Raw genomic sequence first — 15,154 nt, forward strand, 5'->3', positions numbered from 1 at the left:
GAACCCTTACCTCCTTTCATCCACAAATCACCATAGATGTGCAACCAATATCTGAATCAACATCTTTGTTATTGATCTGTATTATATTCATAAAGGTTAGTGAATTTCATGAATTTCATTTTCAATGAGTTTCTATTTGTTTATTGTTTGTTTTGGTATGAGATATGTTCAATTTAAGTTAGTGTAAATTAAGTTTATTTATGTTCAATTTAGGTTAATGTAAATTTAGTTTACTTATGTCAATGTAAATTAAGTTTATTTATTATGTTCAATCTAGGTTAATGTAAATTTAGTTTACTTTACCTTCAATCTAGGTTAGTGTAAATTCAGTTTACATGTATATAAGAGGTTAGTGTAAACTCAGTTTACTCAATCGAGGTTAATGTAAATTAAGTTTACTTATGTTCAATCTAGGTTAATGTAAATTCAGTTTACTTATGTTCAATTTAGGTTAATGTAAATTTAGTTTACTTATGTCAATGTAAATTAAGTTTACTTATGTTCAATTTAGGTTAATGTAAATTTAGTTTACTTATGTTCAATCTAGGTTAATGTAAATTTAGTTTAATCAATCTAGGTTAATGTAAATTAAGTTTACTTATGTTGAGTTAATGTAAATTCAGTTTACTTATTCAATTTAGGTTAATGTAAATTAAGTTTACTTATGTTCAACTTAGGGGTATATTAGTCATTCTGGGGTGTAATTTGTTTTTTTTTGGGTGTGACTAGCACCAGTCATTATTCAATTAGTAAAAAAAAAAAAAGTTTGTTATTATTCAAAAAAGAAAAGAAAAAAAAACAATAATAAATAAAAAATAATAATAAAACTTTGTTATTATTCAAACCAAACATGCCACATGTAACCAAAAAAAAAAAAAACCCAAACATGCCATCGTCAAAGACCCCTTTAGCATGCAGCTTCACTCCAAAAGACATTATCAAACAAAAACCATCAAATTCAAACTGAAACTACCAAACAAAACAAACCTCTCTCATTCTGCAATTTCCCAAGTAACTCAACACCAACACCAAACCTCAGATATCTCTCCTTGTTTCTCTTCAAAGAAAAAATGTTTGTCAAGGTTCAACTCTTTTACATTCACACGTCCATATTCGCAAATGCAAACACCAACGTAGACAAAACCGAAAAACTTTCCAACAACACACCCAAAAAACAGAAACTCCCTCTCAAAAACGGAACAAACATCGTTAAACGCGCTCAAAGAACTGTTTTTCGAAGAAATCAACACACCCAGTTGAAGAAACAGTGTCCTGAGAAGAATTCAGGTGATGGGGTTGTTGAAAAAAGTAAAACTGGTTTGCACACCAAGTGTTCGACGAAATGTGTCAGTTACGGCGGAATCATTCCTTCGATTTTAAAAGACTTGGATACAATTCAGGATGTTGAAGAAGCACTAAGACCATGGGAGAATAAGATTAATAACAAGGAAAGGAGTATTATTTTGAAGCAGCAGGTGAAGTGGGATAGGGCTTTGGAAATTTTTAATTGGTTTAATGACAACAAGCTTGAATTGAATGTAATTCATTATAATATTATGATTAGGATTCTTGGGAGAGCGCGTGAGTGGGCGCTTTTGGAGGGTTTGTGGAATCAGATGAATGCTAGAGGGATTGTTGCTACAAATTCTACTTATGGAACTTTGATTGATGTTTATAGTAAAGGTGGACTAAGAGAAGACGCACTTTTTTGGCTTGAGACTATGCTGGAACATGGGATCGAACCTGATGAGGTGACTATGGTGATTGTGGTTCAATTGTATAAGAAAGCAGGAGAGTTTCAGAAAGCTGAGGAGTTTTTCAGAAAGTGGTCGTTAGGTGAACCTTTGAGGCCAAGCAATAAGCATATGATGGATGCTCCGGAATCGGTTGAGAGGGCGTTGTTTTCCAATGCTTCATTTGGGTCACATACGTATAACACTTTGATTGATACATATGGAAAGGCTGGTCAGCATAAAGAAGCTTCTGAGACTTTTGCTAAGATGCTTAAACAAGGCATACCGCCTACCACGGTGACATTCAATACGATGATTCATATTTGTGGAAACCATGGACGGTTAGAGGAAGTAAGTTCACTTCTGCGGAAAATGGGAGAATTGCGATGCTCGCCTGACACAAGGACCTATAATACACTTATCTCTCTGCATACCAAGCATAATGATATCGATATGGCAACCAAATATTTTAAAAGAATGAAGGAGTCCTACCTCGAGCCGGATCCTGTGAGTTACCGTACCCTCTTGTATGCATACTCAATAAGGAAAATGGTTTGTGAAGCAGAAGAGCTTATAACAGAGATGGATGAGAAGGGCCTTGAAATTGATCAGTTTACCCAGTCTGCTTTGACTCGGATGTACATCGAAGCTGGAATGCCTGAGCGGTCCTTGTTATGGTTTCAAAGGTTTCACCGGGCTGGCAATATGACATCTGAGTGCTATGCTGCCAACATTGATGCATATGGGGAGCGTGGACATATTTCGGAAGCTGAGAAAGTCTTCCTTTGGTGTCAAGAACGGAAAAATCTCAGTGCCGTTGAGTTCAATGTGATGATTAAAGCTTATGGTGTAGGGAAATACTATGATAAAGCGTGTCAATTGTTTGATAGTATGGATAAACATGGTGTAGCTGCTGACAGATGCAGTTATAGTTCTCTCATACAAGTTTTAGCCAGTGCTGACCAGCCGCACATTGCCAAGCCTTATTTGAAAAGAATGCAGGTGGCAGGATTAGTGACTAATTGTATCCCATATTGTGCCGTGATTTCATGTTTTGTAAAATTAGGGCAATTGGAAATGGCAGAAGGTGTGTACAAGGAAATGATAGGGCATGGTGTTAAGCCAGATATTATAGTTTACGGGGTATTGATCAATGCTCTTTATGGTGCCGGAAGGGTTAAAGAAGCTATAAGTTATGCCAATGAAATTAAAAGAGCTGGTTTGCCGGGAAATACAGTTATATATAATTCTTTGATTAAGTTGTACACAAAAGTTGGCAACCTAAGAGAAGCACAAGAAACATACAGGTTGCTTCAATCATCAGAAGAGGGTCCTGCAGTATATTCTTCAAATTGTATGATTGGTCTTTATACTAAGCAGTCTATGGTTGAGCAAGCAAAAGAGATATTTGAGACCTTAAAGAAAAATGGAACTGCAAATGAGTTCTCCTTTGCAATGATGTTATGTTTGTACAAGAATATTGAAAGGTTTGATGTAGCCATTCAAATTGCAAACCAGATGAGAAAATTAGAACTGTTGACAGATTCATTAAGTTATAATATTGTCCTTGACTTGTATGCTACTGCTGGGAGGCCCAAGGAAGCAATAGAGATTTTCAAGGACATGGTAACAGCTTCCATTCAACTTGATGATTGTAGTTTAAGGTCACTTAGAACTCTTTTGCTTAGATATGGAGCATCTAGGCAAGGTGTTGACAACTTACAAGTAATGATGAAAAAGGATGCTTCCCATGGTTTGCAAGCATGGATGTCAGCACTCACAAGTGTACTTGAAATAGATGATTATGATACCGACGAATAGATATATCCTCTATCACTAGTTTTCAAACGCTTTGCTTTGAAAAGCTTGCAAAGTTCAGTTGATAGATATGAGAATACTGTTAGTGTCACAACATGCTAGCTGCATTCAGTCGTTCCCCAATCCGGATTTCAAAGTGCATTCTATAATGCAAGCTTGACATAATTCTGTGATTGGTATGCTTCATGTTGATTCAGTCTTATGGCTTAATAGGGTCAATAAGAACTCGGGTTGAAGCTGTTGTATGTAAGAATAGACAACTTCTTAAGGTGAACTATGTAAATCTTGTAATACTGTGAACTAGAGTATGAAGTTCACCTTGTACTTTTGGCCAAAGGCAAATCAAGGAATTCTGAAACCTTGACTCCCAACAAAATGACACTGAGAAGGAATCCGATGCAGGCAATTTGATGAACCATGTAATTAAGTGTAAATTTAAAAACAAAATGTATACTTCATCATGGACCATTGTTGTATGAGTTGTTGTATATGTAAAATTAAAAACTTCCATTTTGAGCTAGGAAAAATCTTTGTTGTCTCTATCTTCTTGTTCTTAGGGAAAGGGGTTTTGATAATTTTGAATTCGATCTGAGGTAAGTAAAGTCTGATAAAAAATGTTGTAGTAAGGACCTCGAGTTCTTCTAAACAATTTATTCTTAACTTGAGACCGATCACTTGATTGACTTAATGACATTTAAAAAAGCTTAAACTTTTTTAGTGTTTGAATCATCTACAGCTGGAGAAGTCTCTACTTCTCTAGAGTTATTGCTCTCTGTAATCTAATTACTCTCACAACTATAACACCATAGAGAATTCAAATCCATTTTTTGTGACATAATAAACAAAGTAGATGTTAAAAATCTTACGAAATTTGGCCTTAATATGTGTATAAGCAGTTTTTAGCTTATTTTATTCTAAAGCTTCTCCATGTAGCTAATGGCTTGCTATCAAATTTTGTTTTCAATATATTCAACTTTACCCTAATTCTATATCTTCAATTGTAGAAAATAGTTATTGTATCAATTTGATAGAAAACGTTGGTTATGAGACAATACAAAAAATGCAATATAATTGGCAGAAGACATCACAAAAATCTATAATTTTGTGAATTTTTCTAAAATCTATCTCAGAGAATACTTCAATTAACTTGAATTCTGGTTACAATAACTAAATAATTTTATTTCAAGAAGATCTGGAAAACACCACTATCGATCAAAAACCCAAAGTATATATCATATTCTCCACTATTGAATTTCAATGCTACCCTCCACATAAAACTAACAATACTAACATTACATTTGTCATTTTAAAAATAAAAAAAATCACTCATCTTAAAAGCTCTATACCATTACCAGAATAAGTATCCAGCTTGAAAGAGAAAACAAAATATATTTTTTTACTTAGAAAAAATTAACAATAGCATATTTAAAACAACCTTTCACGTGAAAAGGCCGGACAAACTTCAAAGTGTGGAAACAATTTCTTACTAATTTGGAGGGTCAAAAAATTATTCAAAATGTTTCAATTATCATTGCAATTGTAATAAAACAATAACAATCTCTCCTCTCTACCTACAGATTTGGTCCCTCTGCTATGATTACAAATTAATGCCTTCTGTCAGTAAACAATAAGCAGAAAAATGCTATAATAATAGTGGTGAAGCACCACTCTCTCTCTAATCAAGGTTTAGTGAAAGAAAGCCAGATTCATCTACTAATAACCACCCATGCCGCCCATGCCAGCAGGCATAGCAGGACCATCTTTATCTTCACTTGGGAGATCGGACACAATAGCTTCAGTCGTTGTCATCAAAGATGATACACTGCAGGAAAATGATTGTTGTGTTAAGTAAAGGCAACATATAACATACCAATAACATCCATATCCAAAGCAATATTCTTAACATCTTACCTGGCTGCATCAACCAAGGCGGTCCTAATCACCTTCAATGGATCAATAATTCCAGCTTTAACCATATCAACATATTCACCTAACCATGAAAAAAGAGTGGACAAGAGAATCAGAAACGGTGATAATATTGTAAACGAAAGAAACACCTTGTGACAAAAGTAAACATAGCAAAGAAAAAGAGAAAAAGGAACACTGACCTTTGGCGGCATCGTAACCAAGATCAGGATTATCCTGTTCCAATAGTTTACCAACAACAACCGCACCCTCAACTCCAGCATTTGATGCAATTGTGTGCACAGGTGTCTGCATTGTTTTAATTATAACAGGCAGTAAAAGAGTGAGCAACCAAAATTGCAATTTAAGTTAAACCATAGTGTGTCTTAAAGGTAAATTTAGCTCAAAATATTGCACAATTTAGCCTTAAAGGAACCGGTAAGAGAGGAGAAAGAAGAACAATATATCTAAAACCAAAAATCAGTGACAGTGCAGAAAACACAAACCTTTAAAGCATTTTGGATAATTTGGACACCTATCTTCTGATCAAAATTGGCAGTTGAAAGCTTACTTAACTCATTTGATGCATAAAGAAGAGCAACACCACCACCTGCGCAAAACATATGTTTATCATATATGGTTGGAGAATGTATAACTACGCATACAACGTCCATGCTAATAATTTACCAGGTACTATGCCCTCCTCTACAGCTGCCTTTGTTGCATTTAAGGCATCTGTAACTCTATCCTTTTTCTCACCAACTTCAGCTTCACTAGCTCCTCCAATCTTCAAAAGTCAAGTTTCAGATGTCAGAGTTTTAGCACAAAAAAAACCTTGAAATGCTTAACAGGTTATAAAAGAGCATAAGTAAGGAAGGTCAACTTAAAATAAGCTTATGCACCTTAAGCACGGCAACACCACCAGAAAGCTTGGCCAATCTTTCCTGTAATTTATCCCTGTCATAATCTGAAGTGCTATTTTCAACTGCAGACCTGATCTGTAAATCAAAAATCATCACATGAAACAGATCAGAAGAAACATCAATGAAAAATCAGACCAATCTCCATATGAAAATTGTAAAATCAGATTGAATATGAGATTCAAACAAACCTGCTCACATCTTTCCTCAATAGCTTTCTTGTCACCAGCACCGTCAAGAATGACAGTGTCATCTTTGGAAATTGTAATCTAAAAGATTAAGAAACTTGGTTAAGTGGTCTAAATCATTTGACCTTACATATAATCAAACAAAATGTTAAGGGTTTAGTGAAAAATTAATTTGAGCTAATGCACATCACTCGAGGAATGTCTGCATCCCTTTGCCAAAACCAAGCAATCATGAACAATAACCAAGAAAGAGTACTAAAACTCAACTGTGAATTAAAATGGTACAACAATTAAGCTAGGTGGTTACCTTTTTGCAAGAGCCAAACATTTCCAGATCAACTTTCTCAAGATTGTGGCCAAGGTCTTCAGTGATAAGCTGAGCATAGATAAAACATATCATTCATCGGCTTTTAAGATTGGAAAGGAATATAGCAATAACCTTATCGCGAATAGATAACTTACTTGACCTCCTGTAAGAACAGCAAGATCCTGGAGACCAGATTTCCGATTTTCACCAAAACCAGGGGCTTTGATGGCACACACCTAAGACCATGCAACAAAAATCAAATCAAATAAGCAAAACTAAGAATCCAAAATTTAAAATACTTAAGAACAAATAAGTAAAGTTACAGATAGGCAAAACAAACCTTGATTCCGGCACGAAGCTTATTTAGGATAAGAGTTGCAAGGGCATCACTTTCTATATCTTCAGCAACAATCAATAAAGGTCTTTGTTTCTGGTGATGAGGAAGTGTTGGTCAGTTTCAATATTTTACAATTCAATGTAAAATGATGAAAATAGCAATAGTATTACTTACTTTCAAAGCTAACTCTAATACTTTAACTATAGCATTTAAACTTGAGATTTTCTTCTCGTGGATTATGACGAGGGGATCCTCAAGTTCCTGTTGACACAAATAGATGACATCATTAGACATGATTTTTCAATAAAAAAAAAAAAAAAGACAGATTACAGACGACTGTTTTAGAAAGCATAGTTATCAATCCTAAAAAATAGCACATCATTGCCAGCCCCAAAATATAGCGGGGAATGGGGGTGACTTCCTTGTTAAAATTTTGCATGTGTATCATTTGGAAATCCCGCCCTGAATATGAGGGGGTGGGTTGGTAATTCCACCTCAGGTGCGTTGGAAATCCCACCCCGAATGTGAGGGGGTGGGTTGGTAATTCCACCTTAAAATTGCGATGCGATCTGCCCCAAGTTGCCTTATGTTGGCTTGTCTTTGCGGGGGTGGATTTAGTCCCACATCGGTTAAATTGGAAGCTTGATCAGAGTTTATAAAGAGGAAGCACTCCTCACCTTACAAGCCGGTTAAAGCCGGTTTTGTAAGGATGAGTTATGCCCCAAAATTTCAACATGGTATCTGAGCCTATCCAGGATCTACCGTTGTCAGGATTCCGCATTGCCACGCTTCATGCCGATTGGGCCTGAGCGTGAGGGGGTGGGTTGGTAATTCCACCTCAGGTGCGTTGGAAATCCCACCCCGAATGTGAGGGGGTGGGTTGGTAATTCCACCTTAAAATTGCGATGCGATCTGCCCCAAGTTGCCTTATGTTGGCTTGTCTTTGCGGGGGTGGGAAGCACTCCTCACCTTACAAGCCGGTTAAAGACGGTTTTATAAGGATGAGTTATGCCCCAAAATTTCAACAGTATCTATGCTATAAAATAAATAAAAAGGGGATTTTATGCTGCCTTTTTCATTATTCCAATTATACCCTTAAACAAATTTTTCTATATTAATGTTATATTGTTGGTGTCATTGAAAAAGATAAACATGGTTTGTTGGGTTTGTTATAATTTGAAAGTCACAAACATCTATACCTATACTTTTAATCAAAATCAAAATTTCATAAAAAACACCTTTCATAATTTACAAATGTTAGCGCAATAAAAGAGCGGAAAGACGGGCACACGTGCCCATCTTTCGGCAAGTAACTAATAACTAATGTGTGTAATATATAGATATCGTACAAATATAAACTTACTAGAAAGTATTATTTATAAATATTTTTAATGCTGCTAATAGAGGCATCGATAGAAAACATACACATTTCTGGTTCTTCTGGTTTGTTATGAAATACGGAGAAATATAGCCTCGGTCAAGCTTCATTCCTTCAACAACTTCCAACTCGTTGTGCAATGTCTTGCCATCCTGACATAGCTCAAAAGTTAGATCCCAGCATGAGAGTGCATGGCATAAATATTCAAACATGAACACCTTTAAAGGATTTAGGAGATGAAAAGAAATGGCTAAATAAAGAGTTGGCTAAGGTGGATAAGAGAATCGTGAGAATAAATCAAGAGGGGGTCCTCTAGTGTAAATTTCTTTTTTGGAAATAGTGTACATTTCTTTTTCGGAAATAGTGTATACTTTTATATTAAGATAAGCATCACATGAATAACACCCAGTCCCAAGATCAATAAAACATGTAAACCCAGATAAATAATATTTGATAATGTTTGCAACATAAGCACATAAAACTTACAGCAATTGTGATTACACCCTCTTTGCCAACTTTCTCCATAGCTTTTGCAATTAACTCACCAATTTCTCTGTCCCCATTAGCGGATATGGTCCCCACCTGACATTGCAAAATTTAAAATATTAAGTTCACCAATAATTCACGACTCACAGTCCTTATTGCTCACTCCACTCCTACAATATGCCTATTACTATTAGCTCTAAAACTTCACACAAACCTGGGCTATTTCTTCAGAAGTGCTAATCATCCGTGCTCTGCTTTTAAGGCTTGTGACAACAGCGTCAACAGCCATATTTATACCTCGCCTCAGGTCCATCGCATTCATTCCAGCGGCAACTGATTTGCAGCCTTCGGAAAATATTGCTCGAGTAAGAATTGTAGCACATGTAGTTCCTGCCAACATTTAGACCTCTCATTACTCAGTCAAATAACAAAAATAAAGCAGATGCATGATATCAGCATGTCAAATAACAGTATTCAGATTTCAATTTTCCAACATCTATATCATGTCCTACGGATAAAACCAAATCAATGATGTAGATTTACAAGAAAGTATAACCTTCCATGGATAAAACAGCTTACCATCACCAGCCACATCATTGGTAGCATTAGCAACCTGCTTTACAAGACTGGCACCAATATTCTTGACCTTACACTTGAACTCAATGCTCTTAGCAACGGTTACTCCATCTTTGGTCACTTTAGGAGCACCAAAACTTTGCTCAATAACCACATTGCGGCCCTAAAAACAGGAAAAGTGATACATTGATAATCAGGATTAACATCAATTAAATAAATAAAAGGACAAAGATCAACAATTTAACATATTCCAGTCCTACAATCAAAATTGGTGCTCATTCCTCTTGATAAGAATGAACACGTGTCTGTGATTAAATAAACTCCATCATCAGCATTATATAAAGCATTATTTTCAACTTTTTCTCCTTATTCTACTGCATTTACCAAAGATATCTTTCCCCTGCTAACCCATGTGAAAGAAATAGAAGATTTGCTTAGTTACCTTAGGACCCATGGTTACTTTAACAGCCTCAGCGAGGTCTTCAACACCCTTAAGCATCAAAGCACGAGCCTCCACGCCAAATTTTATCTCCTTGGCAGCATAATTTCTGTTCCATGCCACCCTACTTCCAACCTATACAACCCAAAATTAACAATAAAGAGTTAAAAACAACAACTAATCTCAAAACATTATCAACAAATAAAATATTAACGGATGCTATTTAAAACAACAGTGTTTTACCTGTTGAACATTGTTCCTAGCAATCCTACAACAACAAAAAAAAAAAAAAAAAAAAAAAACAACTTAAATTAGAATCATTCAAGATAATTGGGTATTCAATCAACGTAGCTGGATCAATCAATCTCAATACCCAATACATAAAAAAGTTAAAATTTTTATCAATTTTCAATCATTTTCTTAGCGACCCATATGAACAATTTCAGAAAACACAAAAAATTGAATCCACCTGAAGTGTGTAAAAGGGTAATTGAAAAGGTCTGTGAAACCAAAAAAGGACCCTGCCATTGATGACTTACCGAGCTTTGGAGGCAAGTGATGAAGCAAATCGGTACATGGTGTAGTTTGATTGCGTATAGGGTAACTGAGAAAGCAAAGTACGGAAGAAATTGCAGAGACTGGTGTTGATGGAAGAACGCTGCACAGTTCCTTTTGAAAGAAAGAGAAAGATCTAGAAGAAGCAGCAGCTTTTAGGGTTTAGGGTTTTAACGTTTTCAGATATAGCCCGTGTATGTGTTTTGATATACTCTGGTTTTTTTTTTTTTTTTTTTTTTTTTATATATAATTTAGATGAGTTGAATTTCGGCTTATCGAACTAGGCAAATGTTCATCGAGCCAAATGATAAAAGAAAATTTAGGTTACCCGCCAAAGGGTCTCCGCGTTGGCTAACTAAAGTTAAGTATCGACCTTACGAGTTAGTCAATTTCTTATCAATTGAATCAACATCATTGATAATTTCTCTATATATAAATGTATGGTTTGAATGTGAAGGGGGTTTGGATAACGCGGCCAAGAATCGCATTTTTGACCAATTTGCAAGGATCTTGTTGCTTTTATCATATCCAAAAGAATTCGCGATAAGATTTATGATCGAATGTGAGAGGTTTTTATTTTGTGTAGAAATTCATTACGAATGCTTTCTGATTATTGTCGCAGTTGTGCTAAGATTGGTCATGTCATTGGTCAAAGTAAGTGGTTGCATACCAACTATAAGGAAGTTTTACCCCACACCCCTACATTTATACTTTTACCAATACATTTGTTTCAAAATTCCTATTTTGTCTTTTTATACAAACTAAAATCTACCCCATCTTTTTTCACTTTTTTCTGAACAAGATACGAAGAGTGATAAAAACGTGCATCCTTCTCCTTCTAAAAATCTTCTTCAGTCTCGGGCTCTTATATATCTATGATTTTAACTTATCTTGTTCCTCTGATTGGATCTTGGATCTGAGAGTGTCTACTTTCTATTCACTTATATTTCTCAATTTGATTTGTATAATTTAATTTTGAAATTAAGATTATGGTTGTTTTATTCTTCAAATCCTTTGGAATTTGGCTTCTTATTATGTTATGGAATTTCACATAGTTTTTATTTAACTTGTTGTCTACGTCGATTGCTAGCTTCTATAAAAGAAGTCGAAAAACTATGATTCTGTACCAATAACATAGAAAACATTGACAAACCCGTAAAACCTCAATCAATGATTTCAGTAAATAATTAAGATAACAAACACAACCATATGAAGAAATGATTTCGATAACAATAACATTCCGGTTGCAAGAATCAGTGTCCGTAAAAGAAAATCAAATTGAATCATTTTTGACAAAAGATGGGGTGAAAGAGTGATTGAGTTTTATTTTATGTAAAAGGGTAAATTTGATACTTTATGTCAAATATCGAGGTCAATGTATAAATGTAGGGGTGTGGGGTATAACTTCCCAACCATAATGCGTCATGGGAGGTTGCTAAGAAGCATAAAGTTGAAAACAAACACAATGAGAAGTTGCATTTCAACTTCGATAAAGGAAAGTTTGCAAGGGTAAGACATTATCTTCCAATAACACTACGCGGCATCTCATTCCTCAGCATGCTAGACGACATTAGGTTGCACAAACCGAGTCTCAACCATATTTTCAACATTTGACTAATGTTATTGTGCACTCATCAAGATTCAGCAAATTTGTTGAAGACGGGGACTCATTTATTATAGATATAATAAGGTACATAGAGATGACAACTATTGTGCATGTGGAAGATGTTATTAAGTTTGTAGAAAAGGTATCTTCTACAAGCGATAAAGGCAAATATCGATAAATAAATTTCATTCAACCCACCAAATTACTAAGCACTTAAATAAATATAAATGTTTTGAAATCAAGCAGTAATGCTCCATAACAATATTTATTGAACATCAAAATGTAAATCACCAATCTATCTAGATAGAAGGCAGGAGTTTGGGTGGTGATGCTACAATAGTATCTCGTTCAAATATATGACCTTAAGTAGAAGATGAAGGGGTAGTTGATCCTCTTGGTCATCATGTTCTTCATTCCGGTTGTTGATCCTTCGACATTTAGCAAGCCACGATCACCTTGCGCCATGTGTTCATCTGCATTGAGAGAATTATTACCATGTTCACCTTGCTCATAGGCCACTGAAGACAACTTTTCAATTATAAGGTTTGCAAAGCATTATCTCCTCTTGTGTACTCATCCTATTGTTTGTATTACCTTGCTTGACTTGCAACCTTTTAATATTGATGATGAAGGATACAAAATTATTATTTTATAGAAAATGTTAACTTGTGCCCTTAAGGTACAAATTAAGAAGTTAAAGATAAAATATTTTTTTTGGAAATTGTGTATTCAACATCACAAAAGTTTAAACATTTATACTTTCTATATAAAATTAAGGAGCTTTACCCCTGTAATATAGAGCACTTTTGATTTTCCCTCCTGTAATTTTTTTTTTTTAGATTCCATCCCTTTAAAATAAAGATTTTTCAGGATTGCCCCTCATGCCCTGTGACTCAACAGAATCTTTGACGTGTCACTAACGTGACATTTTTTTTTTATTTTTCAATTTTTTTTGGATGTCACGTGTAAAATACTTTTTCCACATCATTTATAATAAACAAATAAAAATTTAAAAAATTAGGAAAAAAAAATTGATTTTATTTTATATTTCAAAATCTTTATTCCAGAATTTTTATAAATTCTTTTTCGAAATTAAATAATTAGAAAAAAAAATCAAATATTTTTTACAAATTCAAAAAAATCAGATAATATTATTTTTTTCAAATTTTATAATTTTAATTTAATTGGGATTTTTTTATTCCTGAATTATGAATTATTTTTTTGAAATAAAAAAATTCATTTTTTTTTTTCTGAAATTAGGAAGGATTTAAAAAAAAATCTGGAACTTCATTTTCAAAATAAAAATTTCAATTTTTTTAAATTTTTGAAAAAAAAATTTCAATTTTTTTCTGGTTTTTAAAATAATTTTAGCTTTTTAAAAATTAATTAAAAAAAGATTTTTCGTTTTTAAAAAAAAAAAAAATTATTTTTTTAATTATAAATGACATGTAAATTCTTTTTTACACGTGGCATCCAAAAATAATTGAAAAATAAATAAAAAATGTCACGTCAGTGCCACATCATAGATTATGCTGAGTCACAGAGCTCAGAGGGCAAAGAATTTTTATTTTACAAGGACAGAATTTTAAAAAAGAATTATAGGAGAAAACCAAAAGTATCCTATATTATAGGGATAAAACTCCATTAATCATAAAATTAATTGTTTATTTTCTCTTATAGCTCCTTAACTTGTGTCATAAGGACACACAAGTTAACAAGACCCTTATTTTATAAATTATTCTAAAATTGCTCACTTATCCAACCACCTTACTGCATTGCATTTACTTACTCTGTTTAACTTTTCCAATTCATCCCCTCAAACAAACTAACTAAATCTTTACGTTCGTTAATTGCACCAATATTTATTACGTTACATTTACCTATTCTATTTGAGCTTTCCAACTCATCCCCTAAAACAAACTAAATAAATCATTACACATTTTCATTTCATATATGAATTAATTGGGTTCACTTAATTAGTATATTAACTCAGCCAAAAAAAAAAAAAGTATAAAATTATGAGAAACACTAATAACACACTTTTCGACACTCTCTTTGATCGGTTAAAATTCACATAGGACTCATCAAATTTATATGGGACCCACATGATTTGGTGGGGCCATGTGAATTTTAACCAATCAAATAGAGCGTATTGAAAAATGTGTTAAAATGTGTGATGTTAGCAAACCTCTCAAATTATTAACATTGTAAAGAATGTGTGATTCTTTTCATTATTTAATATATAAACCATTCATTTTTCAACTATTAGTATTTAGATTATGGATGAAAATGAGTCTAGGCAAACTTGTCTCAGCTCGAGTCAATAAGAAATGATTCAGTTTAAAATTTGATTCTAGTTCGATAAAAAAAAATTAGCTTGAACTCGACTCGAGTTTAACTTATTATGTTCAACTTGTTTACTCGAATCACATAATTCAAAAATCAGGTATTTTATAAAACAAGTAAAATAATTCAATCTCTAGCTTTTTAATTTTACTTTTTTGAAAAGGTAAAACTGAATTCAAATAATAGCTCTACCAAATTATAAGGTGTTTAATGTATAGACACGAATAAATGTTCAAGCCTCCATAAATATATTACAGAAAACTAAAAATATCAGCCACAAACACTCCAAAATAAAATTACAAAACCACACCAAAATTGGCACATGTAACAGGGGCAAAAACCAACAAAATTACACAATTAAGAAAAGCTTAAGGTCCATTTTAAATATTATATATAAAAAATTAAAAACTGAGCAACATTAATTATTGAAATATATAAATAAAATCATATAAAATTAATTATATATATTTTTTAAAATAATTTAACTATTGTATATCAAACAATAGTATATATATAAATTAAGGTTTTTTATGCCACGTGTCACTTTCACGTTTATTCGT

General features: G+C 33.5%; 2 protein-coding genes across 2 annotated transcripts; one reads left to right on the forward strand and one right to left on the reverse strand.

Annotated features, from left to right (window-relative positions):
- The first annotated feature begins 884 nt into the window (after nucleotides 1–884).
- Nucleotides 885–4,093, forward strand: LOC11418358 (pentatricopeptide repeat-containing protein At3g23020). Its single transcript, XM_003591593.4, has one exon. It carries the CDS (start codon nucleotides 1,071–1,073, stop codon nucleotides 3,552–3,554), a length of 2,484 nt encoding a protein of 827 aa, XP_003591641.1. The 5' UTR covers nucleotides 885–1,070; the 3' UTR covers nucleotides 3,555–4,093.
- A 926-nt stretch (nucleotides 4,094–5,019) lies between these two features.
- Nucleotides 5,020–10,830, reverse strand: LOC11417778 (chaperonin CPN60-2, mitochondrial). The gene is made up of 18 exons (XM_003591594.4): nucleotides 10,627–10,830; nucleotides 10,331–10,355; nucleotides 10,091–10,222; nucleotides 9,652–9,811; nucleotides 9,287–9,462; nucleotides 9,073–9,168; nucleotides 8,634–8,738; nucleotides 7,383–7,469; nucleotides 7,212–7,301; nucleotides 7,027–7,107; nucleotides 6,872–6,940; nucleotides 6,568–6,645; nucleotides 6,359–6,454; nucleotides 6,144–6,243; nucleotides 5,963–6,066; nucleotides 5,660–5,765; nucleotides 5,463–5,541; nucleotides 5,020–5,373 (listed from the first exon to the last, which is right to left on the reverse strand). The coding sequence occupies exons 1-18, from the start codon at nucleotides 10,662–10,664 to the stop codon at nucleotides 5,265–5,267; spliced, it is 1,731 nt and encodes a 576-aa protein (XP_003591642.1). The 5' UTR covers nucleotides 10,665–10,830; the 3' UTR covers nucleotides 5,020–5,264.
- Nucleotides 10,831–15,154: the final 4,324 nt, after the last annotated feature.

This window comes from Medicago truncatula, chromosome 1, assembly GCF_003473485.1.
Source record: "Medicago truncatula cultivar Jemalong A17 chromosome 1, MtrunA17r5.0-ANR, whole genome shotgun sequence".
NCBI classification, from domain to species: Eukaryota; Viridiplantae; Streptophyta; class Magnoliopsida; order Fabales; family Fabaceae; genus Medicago; species Medicago truncatula.

Excerpts from the sequence above, each read along its gene's own strand:
- LOC11418358 (XM_003591593.4), top strand. The coding sequence starts at position 1,071 with ATGTTTGTCAAGGTTCAACTCTTTTACATTCACACGTCCATATTCGCA.
- LOC11417778 (XM_003591594.4), bottom strand. The coding sequence starts at position 10,664 with ATGTACCGATTTGCTTCATCACTTGCCTCCAAAGCTCG. Across the intron at positions 9,463-9,651 it reads CAATGATGTGGCTGGTGATG|GAACTACATGTGCTACAATT; the intron begins GTAAGCTGTTTT and ends AAATGTTGGCAG. Across the intron at positions 6,455-6,567 it reads TTGAGGAAAGATGTGAGCAG|ATCAGGTCTGCAGTTGAAAA; the intron begins GTTTGTTTGAAT and ends TTTGATTTACAG.